Source organism: Monopterus albus, unplaced genomic scaffold (genome assembly GCF_001952655.1).
Source record: "Monopterus albus unplaced genomic scaffold, M_albus_1.0 scaffold32.1, whole genome shotgun sequence".
NCBI classification, from domain to species: Eukaryota; Metazoa; Chordata; class Actinopteri; order Synbranchiformes; family Synbranchidae; genus Monopterus; species Monopterus albus.
In genome coordinates this window covers 1,607,317-1,620,076 of record NW_018127912.1, presented here as the reverse complement: position 1 = coordinate 1,620,076, position 12,760 = coordinate 1,607,317, and the positions used below count along the sequence as shown (strand labels likewise).

The 12,760-nt window shown below is 39.9% G+C and overlaps 1 protein-coding gene across 1 annotated transcript in view; it reads right to left on the bottom strand.

The window, feature by feature from the left end:
• The window catches only part of kdm4c (lysine (K)-specific demethylase 4C), a 30,433-nt gene extending 18,647 nt beyond the window's left edge, over nt 1-11,786 (bottom strand). Inside the window, exons 1-12 of the mRNA XM_020596974.1 lie at nt 11,574-11,786; nt 11,024-11,215; nt 9,276-9,442; nt 8,731-8,906; nt 8,033-8,147; nt 6,684-6,877; nt 4,696-4,745; nt 3,583-3,686; nt 3,217-3,354; nt 2,829-3,022; nt 2,239-2,468; nt 6-1,759 (exon numbers count right to left, since the gene is read on the bottom strand). Coding sequence (XP_020452630.1) covers nt 6-1,759; nt 2,239-2,468; nt 2,829-3,022; nt 3,217-3,354; nt 3,583-3,686; nt 4,696-4,745; nt 6,684-6,877; nt 8,033-8,147; nt 8,731-8,906; nt 9,276-9,419 — 3,099 coding nt within the window. The 5' untranslated portion in view covers nt 9,420-9,442; nt 11,024-11,215; nt 11,574-11,786. The remainder of the gene's footprint in view (nt 1-5; nt 1,760-2,238; nt 2,469-2,828; nt 3,023-3,216; nt 3,355-3,582; nt 3,687-4,695; nt 4,746-6,683; nt 6,878-8,032; nt 8,148-8,730; nt 8,907-9,275; nt 9,443-11,023; nt 11,216-11,573) is intronic.
• Nucleotides 11,787-12,760: the final 974 nt, after the last annotated feature.

Genomic DNA, 12,760 nt, shown 5'->3' with positions numbered 1-12,760 from the left:
TTGTCTCTGTGGAGCTCATAATCTCCGCAAAGACCCAGAGGCTCAACAGTGCCATCTGAAACCAGTGAGGTGGGTTCAAGCTGGGCCCAGGTGAGAGGTCCACCTTCTTCCTGGTTCTCTGACTCATGGAGGCCTTGCCCTGGGTCATCCAGGTCAGTGACCTCTTTGCACTGAGGTTCAGTCCACATAGTGTACGGCAGAGGGTCATGTGTGAAGTCAGAAGGGAGCTCTGGTTGTAGACTCTGGATAAGTACTGCAGGACTCTGGGAATTTAGGTTTTTCCAGATGCTGCTGGAAAATGGTTTGGGCTCCATGTATTGGTTCTGAGAAGTACAGTGTGAAGGTGAATATGTACTGTGATGGTGGAGTTGCAACGCTGAGTGGCTATCACTCTGAGTGCATAAGGGAGAGGGAGGAACGGGAAGATTATTGTTTGAGGTACCAGTTAAAAGACAGCCAGTACTGCTGAGAATGAAGTCTCTTTGAGCTGAGTCTTTGGAGTCATCTTTATTTGTTAACTCTGTTGGGACAGACTGCTGCTCTGTCTGAGGTGCAGGACTCTGAACTAGCTGGCCAGAGGTAGTGTCGCTCTGTCTGGGAGTAAGATTTTCTACCTTTGTATCATCCTTTTTTGCAGCAATGTCTGGCATGATTAGCATTTGGTGGACACCACCAGATGTTATTTTGCCCATAGCACTGGCAGTTAAATGAGCTGCATTTCCTTCTAAAACAGACACTGCCCCTTCACAGTTACATAGAGAATCTAAATGCCAGTTGTTGGCTTGTTCTACAGTTAGAGACTCTTTTGATGCCAGTAAATCAATTTCTCTCTCTTCCTGTTTGGCTCCATGTGACAGACAGCCAGTTGGTGTCTCCCTTTGTAGCACAGGGGCAACCTGACTGCACAATCTAAATTTTGGGGCATCGGTTAACCCATCATCTGCTGGGGTGAGGGAGGGCATCTCTTGGGTAAGTACAGGTGGCAAAGGGCAGATTACAACCTTATCTGCTGGCTCAGGGGTGAGTTGTGGCATATCCACTGTGTTCCTATGTAGCAGAGGAGGATTTTCCTCTGTGCTTTTTTCTAAATTGCAACTGTGTCCTGAAGGGAGGAAGGAACCACACAATGCATAACTACCCTCCTCTACTGGCTCAGTTTTCAGATCATAAAGTGCTTCTGTAGCGGAGTGTATATTGATTTGTTTTGGATCAAAAACCGTGCCCATTTTCTCGGTTTTAGCAGTGTCACTAGTATAAGTCTCAGTACCTGTGTCCATGCTGCTGTCAGTGTTTGGTGCTATGCTTAAAGTGTCTTCTCTCCTTGAGGAATGAGATGTCTGAGCTTCAGAGTGAGGGGGACACAAGCTCATATCAGTCTCAGCTGAAACACTTGTTGGGTGAGAAGATGAGCTAGGTCTGTTGGCCTCCAGGTGAGGGACCCTGATATAGCAGTCCTGAGAAGTTAAGAGGTCTTGTGATTCAGGACAGTGACATCTTGACTCACTCATTTCTGGATGCACATGGGCAGCCTCAGGCCATTGTCTGAGTCCTTCCGGAGTTCTGCCTGTGACCCCTGACCCTGAGAGATGAAGAGGGTCAATATGAGTGACTGTCTCTGTCTTTAGGTCATTCTTTACCGGTGAAGCAGAGGAGGGAAATGGGCTGCAGTGAGAGTCATGGGATGGCTCCTTATGTGAAAATCCTAAACTATTACTCTCCACACGATTTACCTTGACCACACACATCTGTCTGCAAGGACCTGTTAAGGAAAAACAGATGGATTAAATATGAAATCAACCAACAAATAAAGACTATAAACATTTTGGGGGGCCTCAGTTAAGAGAAATTTCTAAACTGTAAGAAAATAGGCACAGAGAAATTGTCTCAATCATATACACACATACAATCACCGGCCACTTTATTAGTGTACAATTGTATGTAATTCAGTGCAACACTTGCACCTTAACATTTGTGTTTATGAAGCTGAAAACTGTTAAGTTTTTGGCAAAATTGTCACAGAAGTATACATTCAGTTATACGATTATTATTGAGGTCATAGTTAAAGGTGGTGGTGTACTGGACAACATATTTAGAGGTGTCTATATTTTTGTCCTCCCCAGCTACATACATGAGAGGGTCAGAATATTAGGAACACCTCTAAATATTATGTAATCCAGTACAATACGACCTTTAATTATGACCTCAATAATAAACATATAACATCAGTCAGTCTCTTACCAGAAAGCTGAACAGGGTTCTGATTCTGGTTGTGCTTTGAATCAGCTTCCTTCTTTGTCTCTTTCTCCCTACTGGTTGGCGCTGCTACAGACTTTCGCACCTTGGGCCCAGGTGGACCACCCAGGACTTTCTTCTTGCTGCTGCTGCTGCTTATAGCAGAGCTGCTGTCCAGGCCAACAGGCTGCTCTGTGGTTCTGAGGCGCTTGGAGCGCATACGAGTGTGGCTATTGCTGTAGGAAGGGAGACAGAAATCAAAGAATATTGACACTTCAACTCTGATTAATGCTACAAAACAATGAAAGCAAAAGTGGAATTTTGTGAATAGCAAAACAAAGGTATTTGGCTTTTACAGGTGCCAAATATTGCTGGCTAGATACATAAGGTCATTTGTCAATGCACGTCCAAGTGTTGCACAGAAAATGTTATTTGCCTGCCTTTACTAAGATCAATGAAGACTGTGTTGACCATCATATTATAAATTTATATAAAAATACAATTTCCATCACTCAGTACATTTAGCTGCATTAGACCACTCTCTAAAACTGTATGGCACAGAAAGCTGAACACTGTCAAGATTATGAATCCAATACCCTTTATTAGTAGGTTTGGCCTTGCGGCGTCTCTGCAGCCAGCTCTGCAGCTCCGGTGTTGTACTGGGTGTGGCAAGTGTGTGGTCTATAGGTGCAGAATCTTTGCCCAGCATCCAGTTAGCATACCGGTCAGGCTGAAAACGCTTCACAAAGGGTTCCATGGATATCTTTACCATGTCCTTGCTACATGTGCACTAGGAGGACAAATATTATATCTTCTTTAGAAAAACAAATAAACTTCACACAATATATTCTGTTCCGTCTGATACTGCATAAAGTTGAAAAGTGAACTGAAAATAAGTGTATTGAAATCTGAGACACTTAAAGACATGTAGTAGAATACATTTAAGAAAATTTCTTATCAAACTAAAAAAAAGCTGGATGTCACCTGTGTGGCCACTTTGCCATAGTCTATCCAGCGCAGGGTGGCAAAGTTGGTGGACTCTGCACAGTTGAAGCCATGGTTGAAGCCAGCATGGTAGCCATAAGGGAAGGTGATCATGAACTCTCCTGCTTCCTGAGTAATCTGACATTTCATGTTAGGAAAAGAGATTGGTACATTAGAAGAAATGGGTGAGAAAACACTAAACTTTCCTTTTGGTTTTCAAAAATCTGCAAATAAAAAAATAAAATAAAAATAAGCCATTGTAATCAAAACAATAACTGCTCATTGTAACAGCAGAAAGAGCTGTTTTCACAAAGTTGGTTAAAAAAAAAAGGGAGTTTAAACAGCAAGAAGACTAAGACAGCTTACCTTATCAAAGGGAATGCCATACTTCTTCAGTACGGAAGGGGAGATTAGAGTCATTTTGTGACGAAGAAAGGCCTCACACCCCTTGAAGCTATTTGGAAAGAAACCTGGCAGAAACATACACACCATTAGCAAAGCAAAGGAGGAAAAAAAACAGGGATGAAATTAAAAAAAAAAAAAAAAAAAAAAGCCTAACCAGAAAATTGAATTTAAATGGTGATTTTACTTTAACATTGTACCATTTTCAACCTTGCAGAAGAAAGTAATGATTCTTTTAACAACAATACTGATCTAACAATTTTAATAATTAAATGAAATCAATTCATTTGATCATAATGACAACTGTGCACCCCAAGTTGGAAAACAAATCTTGAATGTGCCTGGCAAGACAAAAACAACCCCAGTGGTATTCAACTTACAATAGAGCATGAAGCAAAGAAAAACAGCAAATTCACTTGAGAACATGTAGGTTAAGTGCTTTTTCCTGATAAATGACTTATCTTTCACCAATATTCAACAATTTTCTGTCAGTTTTCAATTTTTTTTCATCAAGTTTTATCAGAAATGATTTCCTCACCATTAACATTTAACTGAATGGCTGCCTGGTAACTACAAATAGGCACATGTTATTCTGCTCAAATATTTGTGATAATGTGTTTTTCACTTATCCAGTAAAGTAATCAACAATGCAAGCTTAGACCTAATAATTGCATTAATGTTAACTTTACATGGCCTTAACTACATAACCATGAATTTTGCTTACCTGAAACATTAGACAGTTTAGTTGTAAATTTAACTGTATGCATTACAGATTTTTCTAAGTCTACTCATCTCTAACAGTATAGATTTCCCCGAAGTGATTTGTCAATAAATTCTCTTTTTTACAGTTTACACCTCAACTAGCAGCAGTTTCTGCATGTTCGTAGTCGGTGCTCATTAGCACGCTGCTACCTCTACTGCCCTTCCACTGTTGGGTTCAGTTACTGTGCTGCATTTTGTTGTTCAATGCAGACCTTCTTCTGTATGCTGCAACTGCCATATAATAATTATTTAACTATGTCCTCCAGTCTCCATTTATGTGTGAGAATTCAAAGAGATTATAAATTATTCTTTTACCTGTAGCCAGACGCTCCAGCCTCTTCCCATGCTCCGGAGGGATGGCATACCTGTTAAGAGATAACAGAGAGATATGGAGCAGGCAGAATAATTTTTCACTGTGTGTATGAAATTCTTAACATGTATTGTTCATTATGCCTACAGATCAATATACACTGGTGGCTGCAGACAATTTTTCAAGAGTAGGCATTACAATTTCAGGACTGCCATCAAGTGGTGGCTAAATGAATAACAGCAAGAAGGCAGGGAAAAAAACAAAAAACATTTCCCAGTATGTTAAAAACATATAGAAAGACATTATTGTTAATCTCATTTGTGTGTGCAGATTTTCTCCAAAAGCCTTCCCATAATCTTCTAGTTATTAGCTTTTCCAGGCAAAAGGTGATAACTTATAGTTTAGACTGCCTAATGTATTAAAGCTTAGTTTCTAGAATATTTCAAAATACAAGCCTGTTTTTGTCTGAGAGGGACAAAATAACCATAAGTGTTGTTGACGAGTTAAAACTTTGATTCTTATTTTACTTTCTGCATTTTCATATGGCACACTTCTAACACAATCTGAATTTTAACTATTCCCACACTTGCCCAAGAAAAACCCAGGGAGTATGACAGAAATCCCCAGAGGTTTGGCTAGGCATTAGAGTACACTAGTATCATCAGGTCTGCAGCATGTCTATCATTATATCACCTGTCAGCTTAACAGAGAAGTGAGAGACAGGATGAGTGGGGGAGCCAACCTCAAGCAGAGGTAACACAGGGAGTTGGAGGGGGTTCTGAAGAGGTGAGAGGGGTGCATCTTTATGCTGCTCCCCTCCAGGCATGAGATGTGAAAATAGCAGCAAGATGAAAGAGTGCATGTCTGTGTGTGCGCACGCTACATGATAAGGGTATGCATGTGTGTGGGTACCTGACACTAGAGACTGCTCTATGTGAGTTAAAGAGTGCGTGTATAGGTGTGTGTGTGTGTCTGGCTATGACACTGATCCCTGTGGGGTTGTAGGGCTCACTGCTCTAATGAGCAGAACTCCCTCCAGGGCAAGAAAGAGAGAGAGAAATGGAGCAAACCAAGCTGACAAATAAAAAGCAAACTATTTTATCTACCTGCATCTTTCATCTCTTCTTTCACTTTCTTTTTTCTTTTTTTTACAAAACCTGCTCCTCTTCTATTCAATCCAAGCACTTTAACAAGTACCAATTATACCAGTGCAATGCATAATCTGTTAACATGTACTCTGGTCAATACACTATTTTCTATAAAATTCTAAAAAGATAGTTTGGCAACTTAAAGTAGGAACAGGTGGTAAAAACAATATTATTGTACTACTACAACTGTGAGGCAAATGTACAGAAGCAATATATATGGTTCACTCATTAAAATATTCAGTTCTGCTTTTCTCCACTGTACAGACAACAATGACAACTTCCAAAAAATCAAACCATATTCTTTCCCCTTGGAAGAATAACACATCCCAAACATATTCCCTCACTACATCTAGCCCCTTGTGTTGAATGCTGTCTCTATTATATGTCTTCAGACTGTCCAAAGCACAGGTTCATCTCTTACTGCCTCCTCCTCAGTGTACAAATAAGCACTCTGGGAGCAATCTTAGAGCCATATGCAACAGCAGTGCCAGGTAAAATCAACTGAAAGCTATCACACTGTATGTGACTCACCAAGCGCTTACAATCAACAAATGCTAGGCTAAATATTCCAGTATTATCCTACCTATGTAACATCTTTACTGCACAACCAATTATTTTAACAGATTTGACTTTAACTATATAAGGGAAACATTTAAAAAAGGTTGAATAATCAGGATAATACCAAAGTGCTATATGGTTGAGTGTTGTAATATCAGTTATAGCAGTGTTTGATTCAACACTATGATAATTGTTCAAGCTGTAGTTACTGGTTTATATTATGTTGCACAGTTGCTGCTTCATTATGTGTTTATCCCCTATACCTAATTCTCCTATCCCACACTAACCAGGACTTGGGCTCTCCAAAGTGGAGGTAGTTGATGCTGTACAGGTCCATATCCTCTGTGTGCCATGAGAAGGTGGTCTTCCACATGCCAAAGTATAGATATGGAGTGTTAACCCCCTGGATGGATACACCACAGTCCTCCTCGATAACATCCAGGATAGAGTTCAGGTGGCCAATGTTCCACTCCTCTACATCCTAAGGAATTAGAACAGGGATTAGAGCTGGGCAAGAGAGGTTAGACTGGTGTACGCTCGACTATGGAACTTTTTCATCCAATCAGTAATGACTGTATAAATAACGTTCAGAAGAGACAACTGGAGCCTGCTGATTGATTTGCTGCTTTTAATGGTGCAAACAAATTATACTGATGTTTCAACACTACTGTCTTCATCAGAGTCAAAGAAAGCAGTGTTTGACTTTGATGAAGACATGATAGTGTTGAAATGTCAGTCTAATTTGTTTGCACCATTAAAAGCAGCAAATCAATCAGTGTGCTCTAATCATGTCTCTTCTGAAATGTTTGCAGTCCTGGATCTGAGAAGCACCTGACTCAACTGGATACTGTTGGAAGACATGCAGAGAACACCCTTTTGTATAATGATACAGGTTGGCCAGCTGACAAACCTTCCCCTCATTGTTCTTCATTAAAATACTAGGAACATTACCTAACAAACATTGTACACCTGTGAAATTTGAAGAAGGGGGGGGGATCTGTACTTTCATTTACCAGCATACACACAGCGACAGTGGGAAGTAGTGAGCACTGCACAAGCTGCCACTTGAGGAAAATATAGTCACTCTACTTATATTTAAGTGACAAATGTAAAAATCAACCATGCCTTTAAGATCCTGCTGTTGAAAAGTGTTGCTTGGGGTTGAAAACTGGACTTCAGAAGCCTACTTTATCCAAGCTGAGGATAAAGAAAGGTTGTCACTACACTGACTATACAACACAATATAAAACACTTGACAACAAAAGAAAATGTTCCGTCCAGACTTCACTATTCAAAGTACGTGTGTAAAATCTTTGATTATTTAAATTATTCCAATGCGGTTTTTGTTTGTATACATATATATGAAACTATTTCAGCATTGGTGTTGTCTATGAGTTGCTTTCAGTCCATCCATGCCAAACTGCATGATTCAGGTGAAATACATTCATGCACAGTCCAATTCTTTGAATGGCAAAACCTTTAAGAAAGCTGAACCTGTAAAGGAATTAGTTAAAGCTATACTAACCAAGACTGATCATATGGAGGCTGAATAACAAAGGTCAAAGTTGAACCAATATGTATGGAAACAGAGGAACACAAACAAAGACAAAACAAGAGAGAAAGAAAAGCCATCTACCTCATCATAAAGGCTGCCACTGACATCAGCACCATATATGGGTGAGACAAAAGTCAGGTTCTTCCAATATTTCCTCTCAAGATCTTCATAATTCAGGTAGCGGGGTGTGCAGTACCTGTGCAAGAGAAAGGAATTACATTTTGTACTGTGGATGTTGGACATATCACACCTGGCACAGTGGTAAAAGCTACACATCAGTTACATTTTATACCCTTAGTAGACAAGATACACTCTTGCACTTTTAAGTCACCAGGTAGATTTTTTTTTTCATTACTGCCAGTTGCCATTGATATAACAGCAAAACATGCAATTAAACTCCCTATGGATGATGTAATTTATTTTCTTCTTAACTTTTTGTTAATTTTGTTCCAGCTATGTTAGAAAGATACTATTCACAATGACAAACTGACATCACACAGACAAACATTTAGTATATTGATCAGTGCTGCCAAAATGTCTGTTTTATCATCCAGATAATTGTCTAAACTGCTTTTGTTCTAAAAAATTTACTTGACAAAAGGTAAATTATGTAATATACCACCAGTCATTACCCTCTGAACAAAAATATATAAAATTACTTTGGCAGCACCACATTAGCCTTCGGATGTAACTAATGCCATATTGTGAGCATTTTCTCTTCCGCTGAATAATCAATCAGATCCAGAACACAACTTTGAAATGTCCTCCCAATTACTCACATGTCACTGTTAGCTAGTCGCCTGAACTCCTGCACACTAAGAGGCTTCTTCTGGATGTTATACTGAGTGAACAGCCCTGACTGGCCAGCCACCATCTGCTGGATGGGAGCATCAATCATCAGATCATCTATGTCATCATAGGTACGACGAGGCTTCCAGCCTTTAGGGGGGATCACCTGAGGAACAAATACAGGACTGAAGGCTTGCTGTTGAAAATAAAACAGGACAGAGATACCTTGTATAGACAGATCACCCTAATCAGCACTTCAGAACTAGAACTTTGCATTAATTAAACCACTGTTCCAAAAGGGCAGCTAGTCACAGTATATGTCTGAATTTCTTTGGTTTAACATGATTTTAAGTCCAAGTTTATATATAGACCACCTTTACAACCGTTGTCCAACTGTGGGCTCATTTGACACACCAACCTAATGGATGCAATGATGTCCATCACGTGGTTCTAAAATTTCTCATATCTATTCAAGAATTTCCTTTGTTACTGTGCCTGAAAGTTAATCCAAGTTATGACTGAAAATGTTACCTACCTTAGCCAGGCCTGCACGATGTGCACCCTGAGACTCCATATAAACCAGGTACTGGTTGAAGTCCCTGAACTCTTCCATGGTAGGCCTGAAGGTCATAATCTTGCAGGTGGGGTTTGCAGGGGCATACACCTCTGCTCCCGCCATCCTGCCGCCTGACCAGACACAACCTGAATTATTAAAAATAAAAAAAACACACATAAAAAGTGCTCCAATGTCAACTTATATTTTACTTAACTCATTTTATTTGTGAAATTCAATGGTGGTTAATTCATGAAGGTTGTTAATTTTAACATATTTCTACTATATTACCTATTATTCTATTCACTTGATTTTGCTACAGTGTTTAAGTGTTGAAGATTGGTGTCAACTGGTCGTTGCCAATAATTTTTCTTTGTTGAGATCATTTAAGGCAGAATTAAATCCTTGTTCATAAGAAATGCATTAAAAACATTCTGCCTGTACCATTTCACACTAAAGTGAATCTCCAGCATTTTCTAGCTACTTTTAATCAGCAATTTCACTTTAGATACGATGACTAAGGCATTAAATCATGTGATTACAACTTCATATGTTACTTAATGTATAGGTAAAGCAACTATGCTTAGTGTCCATTTTTGACAAATCATTACAGAATCTGTACCACTAGCTGGGTTGTGTGTTGGTGAAATGTTCACCACTAGATGGAAGTAGAGATTCAATGTCGAATTTGATCCTTTCTGATGCCTGCAACCCTTTTCAGATTTTTGTCCCATCCACCCATCCTACTCCCAACTCTGACTTTACTGTGATTCCAGACAAAGGATCACATGGTACAGAGTGAAGACATTGTTTTCCTTTTTCCAACCTTTTATTTATGCATACGGCTACTTCGCTGCAAACCACGTTATAAGAGCGTACAAGATTATGCTACAGTCAATTGCAGGCTGAAGTTTTTGGAGAAATCGATCGGTGTTTGAACACAATGAATTGACAATCTTAGTCTTTGTTCAGATATTCAAACAATAATTAAACGTGCTTAACCTTAGTCGGGCGTATTCTGTCTACTACTAATAAACACACCTAGACCCTTAGACAAATTATAGATTCGCTTTTACAGCGTGTACGACTGTAGCTAGGTTGATCTTTGTTGTCTGCCAAAACAGCTAACTAGCGAACTAGCCTACGTTTTATTATGATGCCAAGTAATGGCTGAACAAACAGCGGAGCTTGCTAGCTCAGCTGACTAATGTAGCTAACTTATATTTACACACTACACTCATTGGGTACTCTTAACTTAACTTGATGTGCTCATGGGACATGACCCCACAACATTTAGGGATATCAGTCGGGAAAGAGAAAGCCTAACTGTAAAGCTAACCTCGCTACCACTTTAGCCAACTTAGTGCACGAGTCAGTGGGGTTTAAATGTCCCTCGCAAGGTGGCTGCGGAGAGGCCCATAGCTACCTCGCTATGTGATTTAGTGAGGTGCAAATGATTTACTCAGATATTTGTACAATGTATAGTTACATTACTTGTCGGTATCGTAAACGTTTAGCAAAAGTTGAACAATGACAAGGCACACAATGCTAGATGACCACTTAGCATGAGCCATCTTATCTGGCTAGCAATGCTAACGGTTAGCTGCAGATAGCTTGGCTAATTCTGCACGGGAGTCACGAAATGCACACCGCTTGCTAATAACATGATAGAAACCAAGATACCATGCGCAATTTTCGTAGTACATCACATATCTTTGCAGTAGAAATACCTTAAATTAGAAACAAGCAAAGCTGTTGTTTTTGTATCCCCTTCCTCGTTCGTCCAGCTGATTCACATGACAGCTGCTTCGTGCCGTTTAAAGGGGGTGTGTTTCGGGCAACTGCGTGTCTGCGTGCCAACAAGCACGACCGATACAAATGGCAGACCGTGGAGTGGTAGACCTATCCAGGCACTGTAAGATCTGCAAATCAACCGGGGTGTCAGTAAACGGGAATGCAAGGTAGAGATGAAGTGTTGGTAGAAAGTGCAACTGCACCTCCACCATGGAACGGTTTTATAAAACACTTCATATTAGAACTGCAAAGATAAGTCAATGAAAAAGTCGGCAGCTTAATCAGTAACTAAAATAGGCAAATTGTCAGTTGATTACAGCCCAATTGCACATAGGCCACAGCCTCCGTGTCACTGTCCTCCCTGTACTCTCCCTTCAGTCCAAATCCATTATGGAATGGGAAATCAGATAATGACAAAACGTATTCATTCTAAAATTTTCAAAAGGCAAATAAGAAGAAAAAAAAGTAATTTGACCATATGCGTACCTGACAAAATAAGTTGTCGCACACCAGTCTAACCTCTGTCGCCCAAAATAAGCTTTGTTTTTATATATTGGTATCAAATTTCTGAATGAGGAAAGTAGAACTGTGCGATTAATGTGCTCATTTCCCTTTTCTGTCTTCATGTGAAAATCGTCAAAGCAGACGCGTGGTTTGGAAATTTCACAACACTAGCTCCGTTATGACTGCTGAGCAATTCAGCACAATCCTCACCGACTGCAAGAGCTCAGGGCATGATGGGAGACACCTGGCGCTCACCTGATCTCAGAGCTGATTGGTTTAGATGCCGGATCGACAACAAGTTTTATAGAGATACAATTTTTTTTTTGTATAATTGCAGCGATTGTGATTTTATTTGTTGGTATTTGCACTATGACGTTTTACTGTGTTAACAGAATAAATGTGTGGTTGATGGTGACTGTTATCAGTCAGAGAAGCTGAATGGATTCATGTTTACGGTACATAGCATATAGGCCTAGTTCCCACGTACTGCAGACAGTCTGCAATACTTCTGCTGTACAATATGAACATTCATTCCTGAAGTATGAAGTCAAAAGCCTTTTCGCGGGCCGGATGGGAAGATTCTTAAATCTGTCACCTGTATAGCAGTGAAGTAGGAGCGGACTGCATACCTGACAAATCAACAATAGCTATTAATTGATTTATGCAGTTTCACATCAAGACTCGTCAGATCAAACACAGCAGCAAACTCATATGACTGCTTTATATGAGAAATGTAAAGGTAAAAAGGTTCCGGATTCAAGCCTCGGTTGACCCGGGCCCTTTCTCTGCGTAGTTTGCATGTTCTCCCTGTACCTGCATAGTCTCTCTCCGGGTACTTCGGCTTCCTCCCACTGTCCAAAGACATGCATCTTAGGTTGATTGGTGGCTCTAAATTATCCGTAAGGGTTTGTGCGATTGTCTGTCTCTAAGTCACAGCCCTGTGATAGATTGGCAACCTGTCCAGGGTGTACCCCGCTTCTTGCCCAGTGTGATCTGGGATAGTCTCCAGGTAGTAATAATAATAATTAAGTGTTTAAATTATTATTATTATATAAAACGTCTTATTTCGTCATGTACATATGTGTTTAAATTTAAGCAAAAATGACAAAAAGTACCCATTCCATAACGGATTTGGATTTAACGGAGAGTAGACGAATTAAAACTGATTA